General features: G+C 43.2%; 1 protein-coding gene across 10 annotated transcripts in view; it reads left to right on the forward strand.

Annotated features, from left to right (window-relative positions):
* Positions 1-14,825, forward strand: part of MIB2 (MIB E3 ubiquitin protein ligase 2) — a 240,650-nt gene that overhangs the window by 118,484 nt on the left and 107,341 nt on the right. For all 10 annotated transcript variants that reach the window (XM_073602907.1, XM_073602908.1, XM_073602909.1 and 7 more), the window contains one exon: positions 10,972-11,078. In XM_073602907.1, the coding sequence (XP_073459008.1) occupies positions 10,972-11,078 (107 nt within the window). The remainder of the gene's footprint in view (positions 1-10,971; positions 11,079-14,825) is intronic.

A 14,825-nucleotide genomic window follows, 5' to 3' on the forward strand; every position in this document is an offset into this window, starting at 1 on the left:
ACCGGTAAGTGAAACTTCTTTATTTATTGTGGGGTGTCCCAGTGATTGTAACAATCAGTCAATCTAGCTAGAGACTGGACACCTGTGTGCGGTTACCATACGGGGGAGTTTGGGCTAGCTGTGGGTGTTTGCAAAGTGTAATTTTTTGCTTTTGCCTGGCTGTTTTTTACCTGTTTGATGGCGCACAATTGTGCGCCATTTCGCCTTGGTTCACCATGGCGCATGTGCGTTCGCAAGAGCACCGCTGGGCTTAGCGGTTTGTTTGGCGGCCATGGTGCACACGGCTTCCCCACACATGCGCCGTAGCCTTTATCTGGGCATACGAAGTTTTGCATCATACATGAATCCAGCCTAGCCCGTTCGCTGGGACCACTCGTGTGTCCGCACGCATGCACAGAACCTTCCGGTGCACAGCCAGCTTATTTAAGCTGTGTATGCCAAGCATGCAGTGCTTCCAGAAAGCAGCTGTGGGATACAGCGCAGGCTCTGAACCAGGCATTTGCAGCGGTGCATTTCTCCTTACCCGGGTCACGTGAGTCACCAGGTGTTGCTGGGCAGGCTAAAGGTGCTTAGCAGGATTGTTGCATGGGGGCTTGGTGAGTCCTATTAAAGGATCTCCCTTCTGAGGTGTGTTAATACTACACCCAGATACTCTCTATTTTTGTGGCTAGTAAATGTCCTCAAAAAAAAGGAGCGGGACTAACACTACAGGGAAGGTCATACCTATGTCATCAGTAGTTCCTGATGAACCTAGTCGTATCCCTAGTGTTGTATCCCCTGAAAGACCAAGGGCTTCTGAGCAATCTGAGCCGCTGCGCCTATCTGGTATTGTGCCTACAGTCAAGGCTGCTGCTTCACCCTTTATCACCAAGGATGAACTGTCCTTGGCCCTAGCTGGGTTAGAGCACAGGATTGCTGGCATGATGGCCTCCATTCCGCAAGGTGGTAAGAAGCCTGACAGATCCCCCTCTCCGGAGCCTGCTAGTTTGGAGCAGGAATGGGTTGAGGATGGGGAAGAGCTAAAAAGCTCAGGATTCTGTGGAGGGCTTGGTGGATGAGTCTGCTTCTGAGAAATCTGTACAAGAAGATATCCAGTTGACATCTGCCTCTCAGTTGCAGAGGCTTTTGATCCTGACTCTTACCGAAATGGTTCGTTCTGCCTTTGTTGCCTCTTGCAGAGGTTACTGAGCCCCCCTGGTCCTCTTTGGGGTCCCTGAGGCCTATTCAGGCCGCTTTCCCCTTACACCCTCTGTTGGAACAGGCGGTGTATACTGATTGGGAACATTCTGACAGGATTTTTGTTCCTCTTTAAGAGGTTTTCCCTTTTATATCCCATGGATAAAACATTTGTTAAGAAGTGGAGCATGCAAGCCGTAGATGCAGCAGTCTCTTCCTTTAAACAAGAACTTAACTTGTCCGGTAGATAACGCACAGGGCTTGAAAGACCCTGTTGACAAGAAATTGGAGTCATTATGAAAAGCTTCCTTTTGTTTGGCCAGTTCAGCTATTCAGCCAGCTGTTGCAGCAATTGGTATTGCCAGTCTGTAAAGGATCAGATCAGACGGCCTTACGGGCCTAACCGGGAGGATGATCTGGCTGAAAATAAGACTGATATTCCTTGAGCGCTGTGTTTTTGTTGTTGACGCCTTAAAAGGATTCAATACAGCAGGTTTCTCATTTGGCTCTCTTGTCTGTACATATGCACAGACTTTTGTGGCTTAAGAACTGGTCAGCCGAGCTTACTTGTAAAAAGTTATTGGCAGGTTTCCCCTTTCATAGGGGAACGTTTATTTGGTGATCATTTGGACAAATATATCCAAGGGAAGAGTTCTCTACTTCCTGTGGAGAAAAGCACTCAGGGACTGCTTCCTCAAATGTCTCAGCGCCAAGGCATTTCCTCCACCAACAGGGCGCTAAGGCCAAGGGCAAGATGCAAGGCCAGGGCCAGAAAAAGCCCTGGGTCCAGAAAAAGCCCTGGGTTCTAAACCCAGCACCAAGCCCTCCTTTTGAGGGGAAGACCCCACTCTAACGGGTGGGGGGAAGGCTGCTGCACTTTGCGGACATTTGGAGAACAGTAGTTCAAGACGAGTGTATCACCTCAACTATATCCTGCAGTTACAAGCTGGAGTTGCGGGGGGTTCTCCCTCAGAGGTTTCTAAGATCCAGCTTTCCCTCGGATCCTCCAAAAAGAGACTTATGATTTCAGGCACTACATCATTTAGTGCATCAAGGAGTGATTGTACAGGTTCCTGTATCCGAAAGAGCGAACCTGTTTACGGTTCAAAAACCAAACAGGGACACAAGGCCCATTTTTGGACCTAAGATCCCTGAACCAGTATCTACTAATCCAGTCCTTTAGGATGGAGTCTTTCCGCTCAATTGTAGCCTCCCTCCAGATGGGAGACTTTTTAGCCTCCATCGATATAAAAGACGCGTATTTACATGTACCTATCTTTCAGCCTCATCAGAGGTTCCTGCGATTTGCAGTAGAGGAATGTCATTTTCTGTTTGTGTCTCTACCCTTCGGGCTTGCTACAGCCCCCTGGGTGTTCACAAAGGTCCTAGCACTAGTACTGGGTCTTTTAAGGGCCCAAGGGATCCTGGTGCTCAGGTATCTGAACGACCTCCGGCTCAGAGATCACTCATTACAGGCTCTAGAACAGAGCATAGCATGAACAGTGCGGTATTTGAAAAGCTTAGGCTGGATCATAAATACCTTGAAACCAGCTCAAAGTCTAAAGTATTTAGGTCTGATCCTAGATACGGTCCAAGCAAGAGTATACTTGCCACCTGCAAGGATCTGTGTCCTGAAGGATCAGGTGCATCAAATAAGGGGCATCAGACAACCCTCCATTCGGCTCTGTATGAGTCTTCTAGGGAGGATGGTATCCTCCATCGAGGCAGTGCCCTATGCCCAGTTCCATTCCAGACCTTTTCAACAAGACAGCTTGTTGGCTTGGAACAGAAGAGGACAAGCCCTGGATTATCCAATGTTCTTATCTCCAAGGGCACGCTTAAGTCTAAACTGGTGGTTGCAGGTTCAGAACCTGCGAAAGGGAAAATCCTTCCTCCCGGTAACTTGGAGAGTACTGACTACAAATGCCAGTCTCTCAGGCTGGGGAGCAACCCTAGAGGGGCTGATAGCTCAAGGGAAATGGTCAAGGACAGAACAGATCCTGCCCATCAACGTCCTGAAATTACAGGCAGAACCTCTGGCCCTGCAGTCCTGGACGGTGGAGCTTCAGGGCTGCCCTGTCTGGGTTCAGCCCGACAATGCCATTGCAGTGGCTTATATAAACCACCAAGGCGGTACCAGGAGTCGTTCAGCTCTGAAGGAGGTGAACCACATACTAGCCTTGGCAGAGGGACATGTGCAGTTTCTATTGGCAGTCAATTTCCCAGGAGTAGAGAACCGGAAGGCAGATTATCTCAGCCGTCAGCAGATCTGCCCGGGAAAATGGTCCCTACACCCAGGGGTGTTCCAATAAATTTGCCAACGTTGGGGATGGCCAGAAGTCGACCTACTGGCATCCAGGTTCAACAAGCTAAAGCAGTTTGTGTCCCGAATAAGAAATCCTCTGGCAATCGGAGAAGATGCTCTGGTAGTTCCATGGAGCCAGTACTCCCTGGTTTATGCTTTCCCTACGATCCCTCTCCTTCCACATTTGTTGCGCAGGATTCGAAGAAAGGGGGTTCCAGTCATTCTGGTGGCACCAGCCTGGCCCAGAAGGCCCTGGTTTCCGGAGATTGTGAGACTGACAATAGACTGGCCATGGACGCTTCCACGTCGCCCCGATCTACTGTCTCAAGGTCCTATATTCCACCCCAATTTACAGTCTCTAAATTTGACGGTATGGCTATTGAAGCCAGAATGTTAAAGGACCGTGGCATCTTGGGACCAGTGGTGTCTACCCTAGTGCATGCAAGAAAAGCTGTCATTGGGAAGATCTATCATAAGGTCTGGAAGACTTATATTGCTTGGTGTGAAGCCAAAAAATGGCATCCTCGGAAATATGTGATTGGGAGAATTCTCTTTTTTCTACAGTCAGCTGTGGAAATCATATTGGCTTTGAGTACAATCAGAGGTCAAGTTTCGGCCCTAGCAGTATTCTTCCAAAGGCCTTTAGCCTCCCATTCACTGGCCCAAACATTTATGTAGGGGGCAACTCGCTTGATTCCCCCCATTAGGTCACCTATGTGTCCTTGGGACTTGAACGTGGTGCTGTCTGTGTTACAGAAACAACCATTTGAACATATCAAAGAAATTCCATTAGACTTGCTGTCACACAAGCTAGCCTTCCTGATGGCCATCACTTCGGCTAGAAGGGTGTCGGAGTTGGCAGCCCTTTCATGCAGGGAACCATAATTGAGCCTTCACCACTACAGGGTCGAGTTACGACCTGTTCCATCCTTTTTGCCAAAAGTGGTGTCAGCCTTTCATTTAAATCAGGACATTATTTTGCCTTCTTCTTTCTCTCAGCCTCATGCGGCGGAAGAGAGACAACTGCATTCCTTGGACGTTGTCCGGGCAGTCAAGGTTTATTTGTCTAGATCTGTGGAGATCTGAGGATCAGACTCCTTTTTTGTTTTACCAAAATGACCCAAGAAGGGGCAGGCAGGTTCCAAGGCTTCCATTGCCAATGGGTCCGTCAATTGGTCATTCAGGCTTATGGTCTGAAACTTAAAGCTCCTCCCTTTAGGGTGAGAGCTCAGTTTACCAGGGGTGTAGAAACCTCCTGGGCTTTTCACCATCAGGTATCTGTGGCTCAGATTTGTAAGGCTGCTACCTGGTCTTCAGTGCATACGTTCACAAAAGTTTATCAAGTGGATGTTCGAGCAGCCGAGGATTTGGCTTTCGGCTGCGGTGTACTGCCGCCTGCCGTATAAGGTCTGATGGCTATTGTTTGGCAGGGTGTCTCCCTCCCCTCAAGGCTATTGCTCTGGGACGTCCCAGCGGGTAATGAATATTAGCCTAATTCTGTGTCCCATGATGTATGAAAAAGAAAATAGGATTTTTTCGTCATACACCTGTACATCATGGGACACCGAGATCACTCCACTTTTTTTGAGGATTCAGTGCTTGCTACAAAACTGAAGTACTTCCTGTATGGGAGGGGTTATATAGGGGATCACTTCCTGTCTAAAGACCTTTGGTCTACCAGTGTCCATTCACCTGGAGATGAAGTGTAACCCAGCAGGTAATGAATATTAGCCTAACTCTGTGTCCCATGATGTACTCAAAGAAAAGCATTTTACAGGTAAGTATGACGGAAAAATTATATTTTTGAAGGCCTTCTCTTTTGCTTTTATATGCATTTTTACATTGGAGTTAAGCCACCCAGGACTTTTAGCTCTTTTAAATGTATTTCCCATTGGGATGCACTGACTAATACCCTTATTTAATATGCTCTTAAAGCATATCCATTTTTCCTTTGTGTTCTGTGTTTCTAAGATTTTATCCCATTTAGTACCTTCTAGCAGGGATCGTAGTTTAGGGATGTTGGCTCTTTTGAAATTCAGTGTCTTTGTATTCTCCTTATGTTTCCTATCATCTGTGTGATTTATACTGAAGCGATTTGACCTGTGGTCACTGTTTTCTAAATTGCCCTGTATTTGCACATCCGTGATCAGGTCTGTATTGGTAATCAGTAAGTCTAGTAACGCTTTGTTTCTAGTTGGTGCATTTATCATCTGACCCACTGACCCATGAAATTGTCCTGACGTTTAGGAAATGGTGAGCTTTAGATGAATGCGCGGTTCCCTCTACCCAGTCTATGTTTATGTGTGTGCATATATATATATATATATATATATATATATATATATATATATATATATATATATATATATATATATATATTCTACTTTTTAAAAGGGTTATTCTAGTTTTGTATCCAAAAATGCTATCTATCAACACCCTTCCCACTCCTCTATTCCCCATTGCACTTACCTCCTCTTTATCAAGTCCTCCACTGCCCACGTTTGCCCATTTACTGAATAATGCCATCATTGGTGTGTGGTCATGAGAATCACTTCTCCTGTCCCTGACGTAAGAAATCATTCTCATTGGTCAGCACTCACGTAATTCTGATGCACAGCCTCATGGGCTGTGTGCGGAGTGAGAGGTGTACGGGTTAGCAAGTGGACAGATGTAGGCGGCAAAGAAATTTCTAAGTGTAACAGTGACCAAAAGAGTGGGGAGGGTGTTCATAGGTAACATTTTAATTTTGGATGCAAAAGTAGAATTATTCTTTAAGATTATACATTTTTTACATTGTGGGTATGCATTTCCAGGGGTGGGCAAACTACAGTCCTCCAACTGTTGTGCAACTGCATGTCCCATTGGACCTTGGAAGACTGACCATAACTAGCATGACTCCCAGAGCTACTGAGCTTTGTAATCATTTTTTTTCCAACAGAGCAGCTTAGATAGGTTATCGTGTGAAAATAGCCTGCTGACTGGAAATAGACAAACACAAAATATTAAAAAGCAGAATTTCCTGTTTGACTGACTAGAAAAATAAATACACTTTTTTTTAGCAATGAATATTAAAGAGATTACATACGAACACACAACACATTCCTTTTAAAATATAGGGAATGCTGTTTCCTTGGAGTTCATCTTTAATTGTACTGTCAGACATGGTGCAAAAATGTCTTAAGAGGCTAGTGGGTAAGCTGAGTACCATTCATCTGTTGCTAATGTATTGATTTTCGCTGTGCTGTGCTTAGAACTATAAGAATTAGGTTGACTGGTTTACTATGAAATACTGCTTTTCAGAATTACAGATGACTTCCTGAGCTCTGGTGATGTGCTCATTTCTGTGCTGTCTTTGGTGACACTAGAAATCGGAGGTGATTAGTGTAACAGCCAAACCAGGCTACCACCTGCATGGAGTGTTACTGCTGCCACCTCAGACAGCCAGTCAATTGATAGATATCACTGTGGGATGGAGAGAATCTTGGCTGCACATCAAATCCTATTGCTGAAATTGACAGCACTAGTGGAGCTAATGAAACCGCTAATGAAAGAGCAACACTCTCTTAAGCAGAAGTCAGTTAATTGTATTAATGTAGTGTGATCATTCTTCTTGGAAGGGGCTTCATTCACAGATGGCAGGCTTGGTGGACCCTGTTTCCAGTCTCTTCATTTTCAGTTCAGATGGCAAAGAAGAGAAACTCATAATGCAGTACCCTGCAGGAATTGCCTAACATATTTAACAAACTGTCAATGCAGACTTGCTTTTGAAGTTGTAAGTTCGGGAACTGTCAGTCCTATCGTTTATTACATTGCAAGTTACAGACCAGGGGCCAGAATACAGCCAGCAAAGTGTCTGGACATCTGATGTACTCATGCTTGTTTGAGTTAGGGATTTGGCAAGTAGTAAAGAAACAGTCAGGATCACAGCCCCAGAGCTTGCTGCCTCAAAAACAAATCTGCAGTGACAGCTTCAATGTTTCTGTCTGCTCTTGACTTGCACACTGGCCCTAACTGTATCTAATGCTAACCTGACTAGTCAATTATTATAAACAATTGCAGCAGATGAACACCAACCATGAGGAGGCCAATTGGAAATTCCAATTTTAATATGACCCTTGGTTATAACAAAAATAGGAGATTTCTGCTCTCATATAGTCATATACCTGGTCTGATGCCTACTTGACGTGGAGGCTTCCCTTGCGGCTGAGCACCAAGCAAAGAAGTACGGGTGCATTTTAAGTAGCTCTGCTTGCAGTCCACTGGACTGTTGCCCTTGTAAATGCAGCAGTACCAGGGCAGCGGCCACAAGCAGGATGGCACCCAAGGTAGAAGCGTGGTCAGACTGACAGGGCCGGGCTAAAGAGGCATAGTCAGGAAAGAAGCCGCGGTCATACACAGAGAGGCAAGCTAGAGAGAGTGCTGAAGCATGGTTAGGAACAGTAGCCAAGGTCATACACAGGAATCAGCTGGAGCAGGCAGAAAAGTAGTTGGATAACAGGCCAGAGTCATACACGGTAAGACAGGAGAAGCAGAGTCTTTCCGAGCAAGTCGGGGTCAAAACCAGGAGTCAGGCAGCAGGAAAATCCAGAGACAAGCCAGATTGGTAACAGGAGGTCCAAGAAATGCAGGATACACAGGAGCAAGGAGTACTGGTACCTGAGGATCATCCAGCACACTGAGTGCAGCCACTGTCCTTTTATAGGGCCTTATGGTACCAGTCTTGGCAGCAGGTGTGTGTGAACATGCACCAGTGTGAATGTTGGCGCCAACACATGCAGTCATGTGTATGAGCACATTTCTTTGCAAACGAACATGACCATGTATAGCATTGGCAACTATGCCGGTCTTTTCCTTAACGCATGCACATTTTTGTTCTGCTGTCTTCTTCTCAGCACATGCTAATGTTTGTTCTGAATAGTTCCCTGACGCATATATTGATTTCCACATTCTATTTCAGTAATTTCAAGCCTGCTCCTATTAATCTGAGTGATCTTGAAGTTTTTAAACTTGCTTTGTGAAAAATCCCACACATCTGTTTCTTAGAATTGTATTCACTATGGCCTGTGAAACACATTGCACAGAGCCTTTCCTCTGAACTACAGATGTGCTAAGAGGAGCCATTTCAAGAGGCGGAATCAATACAGGAATCGTACCACATCATTACTGATTGCAGGCAGTGAGGTACCATGGGATATGTAGTTCTTAGAAATCGAAAGTAGACCAAAGGAATAAGCAGAGGAGAAGCTGCAAAGCATGCAGAGAATCCAGGAAGATGTTGAAAGAGATGGACAGCACACAGGCAGCACACAGAACAAGAAAGGAGATTTTTCAACTTGGCTTATGTTGGATTGTCAAAATGAACTTATTGTTTGCATTGCTATTACAATGTGGATGTTATTCCTCGAAAGTGTATGTTGTGATCATATAACTCTGCCTACTGTGCTGCCTACAAAGATTAAATGCCAGGTGGATATATGGGAAGCAGTCGGCAACAAAACACATTTTCGAAAAAAAGATATTTTTACAAACTTGAAAGTTTGGGCTACTGTGCACATAGGTGAAGGCAGGGTAGGCCTGTGGCTATAGTGCTTGTTAAGTGAGAAACAATAGTAATCCTGGCAAACTACTTTTCCCTTACAAAGTATCATATATACTGGAAGCACAAGTATAGCAAGTAATGTCATTTACATAGTTACATTGTGCCAATATAAGTATGCATATGCTATTGCTTTGGGATCCCTGCAGAAGCTGAACATCACTGTAGTAGTAACTATGCTAAAATACCTGGAATTCTTCAACAGGTTTTACAGTACTTCCTCCATTACATTCCCTTCATCTCTGAATTCCTCACTGTTCTCTGGCATGCGTCTCCTTCCCAGATATCTTTTCTGACCATCGACAAGTGTGTTAGTGGTCATATGACCCATAGATACCGTAATAGAGAAAAAAAAAACTTCTTTGGGTAATTAAAAAAAAAAAAAACACATTAAAAATAATTTAAAAAACAAATCAAGCTCATCTCTGTTTTTGCCCAGTCAGCCATTGGCAAGGTGACATCACTTAACATTCACTGTCAGCGCTTGTCCACCCTCAACCACCAACTTGTTTGGCTGGACTTATAGTTAGGAATGTTTAGCTTCCCTCCCCTCCTCCACAGTTATCCAAAACCAAAGAAATTGTTTTGGCCGAAGTTCTATTTTTAAAAAAATAGGCGATGGGCTTTGCCCTTTCTTATCGAAGACCATTTGAAAATCAGTGATTACACATGCCAGTTTTTTTGTTTTTTTTTTAACTACTGTACAACACTTTTCTAGTTCTAAATCTGCATATACAGATCTTACCAGTAGAGGGAGACATGCTTCTAGATTAATGTAATAGGAAATGCTGCCAAACTGCACTATGAACTAATAGGTTCCCTGCAGGTATCTAGAAAAAAAAAATATTGTAATGTTTGGCAACCAATCTGTTCTTAAATGTATCTAGTCCCAGCTAGCAACATGTAGAGATACCTGAAAGACCTGGATGTCCTAGTTTCTGGGCAATGGACAGGACGTGCAATAATTGAAACAAAGCTGACCTTTTATTATATAAAAACTAACCATGTTTTTTTTTTTTTTTTTTAATTTAAACTGTTCTTTATTTGTTTGTTAAATGCTTTTGGCAGACGGATAATTGTTGCAGTTTGTAACTGATACATTTTGTCCTTCAGTAATTGGCATGTTGTAAAATGAGCAGTGGAGACAATCCCAGAGCTAATTAACATTGCTTGGCAAAAGATAATCTACTGTAAAAACTGTAAATGGGCATTGCTGAGAGTGACCTGTAGCGCTCTTTCTGTTTCTGTTTTTTTTTCATTTGATTAAATGCACAGATTTGAAGCTGAAACTTGGCCATATGTGAAGGGTGTACATGATTTGCAATGGTGGGTGTTCTCACCCACCGTTGCATGTCTCAATCACTTTTTTGCATTCCATATATTAAGTAAATGCCATCATGGAGATTTTAAACCTCTTTTAATATATGCAGCAAACCCAGGAACTTAGAGATCTCGCCACCAGAGTTACTGACTGATTTGGTGGTTTAACTCTTGAGCATGACCCGGTATTCAAAATTTTGAGTGGATTAATCCCTTAACTGTAGGGCTGTGTTGTTTAATGCTATTATGCTGCCTTATCTTTAATAAAGTTTACTGTTTTATGCTGTTTTATTTTAAGAAAACCTGTGAGGGCAGCTATTGCATGTCTCAGCAGGGTCTTCCACCCAGCTCTGGAAGTTGCTTCATTGTGCTAGTTCCAGTGCCAGGTACAACCATTTAGGTTGTACTAGGATGTGTCTTTCACACAATTTACACCACTTCATAGCGTAGGGCAGTGTGGAACTGCAGCTCTGGAAAAAAGTCGCTTCTTAGACAAGTAACATCCACCCTGGCAGGTTTTCTTTAAATTTGTTAATACTCTGAAATCCTGTTTTTTATTTTTTTCCCTCTGCAGAGTCTCATTGACACCTCGCCAAGGCTTGCCACGCTTAGTGCTTAAAGGAATCTTCCAGGGTGCCAAAGTGGTGCGAGGACCTGACTGGGAATGGGGGAACCAAGATGGTAAGTGGTCAGATCTAATAGTTTGCAGAGCCTTTAGACCACAATAAAGGCAAAACTCAGTAATTTTTCTTTTTTTCTTCTAAGTTGATTTGTTACCCTAATACCCTAATAGAACCCTAATGTTTTAATACTGATTAATGGGAAACATATATATTTATTGTGAAAGCATTTGTAAGAATTAGTACGGTGAGATGTGTAGAGATTGTCAGCTTGGTTAGTCAGAGGTTAGCACTGTTGTCTTGCAGTGTTGGGGCCCTGGGTTAGGGACACTTTCTCCTGGAGAGCTTGTATGTTCACCCATGTTTAACATTAATGATAAGGATGATAAATTTAGTGTTCACAGGATGGATATTAGTCAGCCAGAATTTTTTAATCCATGTTCCAATGAAGAACACAATCTGATTGGTTGTTTGGAACCTACACAGTTTTCTTGATCTTTCCAGTTTGTGTGCCTTTGTTATCCCTTCTTTCTTTTCTTTCCACTATGGCATAGGATTGGTAGGAGGCTTTTTCCACTAACAATGACCAATCGGCCAAGGATTTCCAACTTTTTGAAAAAATGCCTGTATTCTACTACAAATACTGATGCATGCAAGTACTTCCTATTTCTGTGTTTAAACTTTGCACCCCAAGATTGTAGCAATGGCGTGTTAATCACTCACATCACTTGTTATTGTTGTGCATCATGTGCTAAGGCTTAAAGTATATGGGAATTACATCACAAGTACATAGTTATACATGAAATTGTAATAAAGTACCATAATTGTATAGATTTAAAAAAATATTTAAACATTTAATACCTCTTTTTGAGCTTTATATGGAAGTAACGTGACTAAAAGACTTTCATATGGTCCCTCTTCCGCACAAAGTGGGTGTATCTATGTGCTAAGGCAACATAAATTTATAGCATCATACAGAGAGTGTAATATTGATGTAAATGATAACAAAGGGAAGACATTAGTCAGATACATGGCATTGGCTGCCGGTCATTGGGGTATTTTCATCTCTTGGCACGTCTGCACATTGCGGTTCCCCTTGCGGTGTGTGGAAATGGCCCCTGCCACTTGTACATTAAACAATTGCCTTGCTCACACTGAAATTCCATTACAGCAATAAGGAAAAGGTCATTCCTTTGGGTGCTGCTCCTGATCTCTGTGTCCTTATGGCTATCATTGTCACATTATTGCACACCCAGCCACATGTAACTCTTCCCTCTCCGGAGCTCTGGAACTCAGAAGAGGGACCAAGATCAAGGCAGCATGGATCTGCTAGTGTGCTTGTCATGGTCAGAAGGGGAACTGGCAGGATCACCGGGTAAATTTGTGAATTGAAAACTACCAAAGAAACCATCTAGATTTAACTTAAACAAAGCCTATCACATTCCATCTATTTTAATTCCATTCATCCTGTAAAAGGCAAAACTACAATCTCAGTATGAAGGCTGCCACTGTATTCCCATGCTACCAATACATGGCCCCTGAATGGCTAGCATAAAATCAGTCGATTCCCCCATCCACACTAAACTGCATGGATGGAGAAATGTCCACTGCCAGTTTTTCTATTTAGGCAGCTGCAGCATCCATGACTGCCTGGATACAATGGCACTGCCGAACAGTGCATCTAAATGAAGGCCATTGTTAGCAGTAATGTAGTGAGGAATATACTAGCACAGAATAATGATGATGCAGCAATGTTTCTGTTATGGTATAGGCATACATTTATATTTTCACAACACTGCAGTCAAAAATAGGACATTGTTAAACTTTCAAATCAAACAAATCTCGGGGTCCAGACGGGCTTCCCAAAAACTACTATAAGAAATTCTCTGAACACCTAGACCCCCACTTGGTATACCATTTTAACTATTTACAAGATGGAGGCTCCATTCCTCTGGACAAGAATATAGCCTTCATCAGTGTCATTCCTAAAAACCACAAAGATGTCACTAACTACCTCCCGGCGCCCGATTTTTTATTTTTTATTTTTGATCAACTGCAACTTCAAAATACTCACTAAAATATCTGCCCTGTGCCTTAATTCTTTCCCAGAAAAATACATACACAGCGACCAATAAGGGTTCATTCGATACTGCCAGACACTGGATCAAGTATGCAGGACACTAGCTCTCATTTCCGCACTTCATTCTTGATGGGACACTCCTATCCATAGGGAAATCATGCTTCTGCCACCAGACTTGCACAAAGCTTTCACCTTCCAAGGGCATACAATTCCATCAGAGAACAAACGTAAATCTTCCTTCATCTCCATTCAGCGAGTCACCAGACAGGGCTGTCTGTTATCTCTACTACTTTTTGCAGTAGTCATGAAGCCCCTGGCTGTCACTATCCTCTCTCACTCAGATATTCGAGGGATAACTTGCAGTCGACACAAGCACAAATGTGCCCAGTTTGCCTACAACATCCTCCTGTATATCTCTTCTCCCCATATTACATTACCTAATCTGTTACCTTTACTACTACTGAACCAAACTAAAATTATAGCCCTGAATGTCAATCTACTTTTTTTTTTTTTTTTTAATAACTGACAATTTTTATTGATTTTTAAGAAAAAAGAAAAATAAAAACAAAAATTGACAACATAAAATACAGGAGAATACAATATGTAGTAGAACAGGTACGTCTGGTATACCATCAGCAGACAGATGAATAAAGGTACAGATCAATGTATAACTAGCTTTACTTATTACCGTAGGATGCATACAAAATCATAATGTTATCCAGACAGCACAGCATTGTGAACTCCGAATAAAGAAACAAAATTGAATAGGAGAGGGGTAGGGTAGAGTAGAAAAATAGAGAAGAGTAGGATAGTAATAGAAGGTAGAGAGGAAGAAAGGACAACCAACCGCCTCCAGAGCCCGGACCCCCCCCAACAAGGACCCACCAGAAGTGGTCAAGGGGGACATATCATTAGGATATGGGGTTCTCCAAGAGGACCCAGGGTTCCCATATTCGGTTATGCTTTTCAAGTGCGTCATTTAGAGAGGCTGTCAGGTACTCCATTCTCTGACATCTCTGATTCTGGAGTGCAGTTCGGATATCGAGGGGGGTTCTCTCTGTTTCCACTTTAGGGCCGCCAAACATTGTGCTGCTGTTAAGATATGTGACATGAGTTTTTTTGACACTTTAGAGAGAGAGATCGGTGGGAGACCCAAAAGGAAGGCCTTCGGATCCAAGGGCAAATCAGTATCAAAGATGGACTGGAGCAAGGAGTGTACCATATGCCAATAGGGAATATTAGAGGCTAGGTCCAATAACTATGAAATAGCATCCCCCTATCTTTACAGCATCGCCAGCATGGGGGATCAGCTGAGGGGTATATGGAGCGGAGCAAGTCCGGGGTCTGATACCAATGAAATAAAATTTTGTATTGGTTCTCTTTATAGAGCGTACATATGGAGCTCTTAGAGGCCTGAGACCATATGAGCATACCAGAGGTATGTCTACACCCAGGGCTCGCTCCCATTTATCCATGTAGGCATGTCGCGGTCCGATCGGCGATAGATCCGTGGTCAAAAGCTGATAGGTGCGCAAAATCATACCCTTAGGGGACGAGCCCTCCACGCATAATTTTTCAAATTCAGTTAGTGGGGAGAATTTAAGATTCATTACTAGAGATTGAGCATAATGTCGTATTTGCAAGTAGCTGAAAAAAGCCTGTCTAGGGATATCAAAGGTGTTTTGCAGGTCTTGAAAAGATCTTAGTAATCTGGTTCTAGGGTCTATT

Source organism: Aquarana catesbeiana, linkage group LG10 (genome assembly GCF_042186555.1).
Source record: "Aquarana catesbeiana isolate 2022-GZ linkage group LG10, ASM4218655v1, whole genome shotgun sequence".
Lineage (NCBI taxonomy): Eukaryota > Metazoa > Chordata > Amphibia > Anura > Ranidae > Aquarana > Aquarana catesbeiana.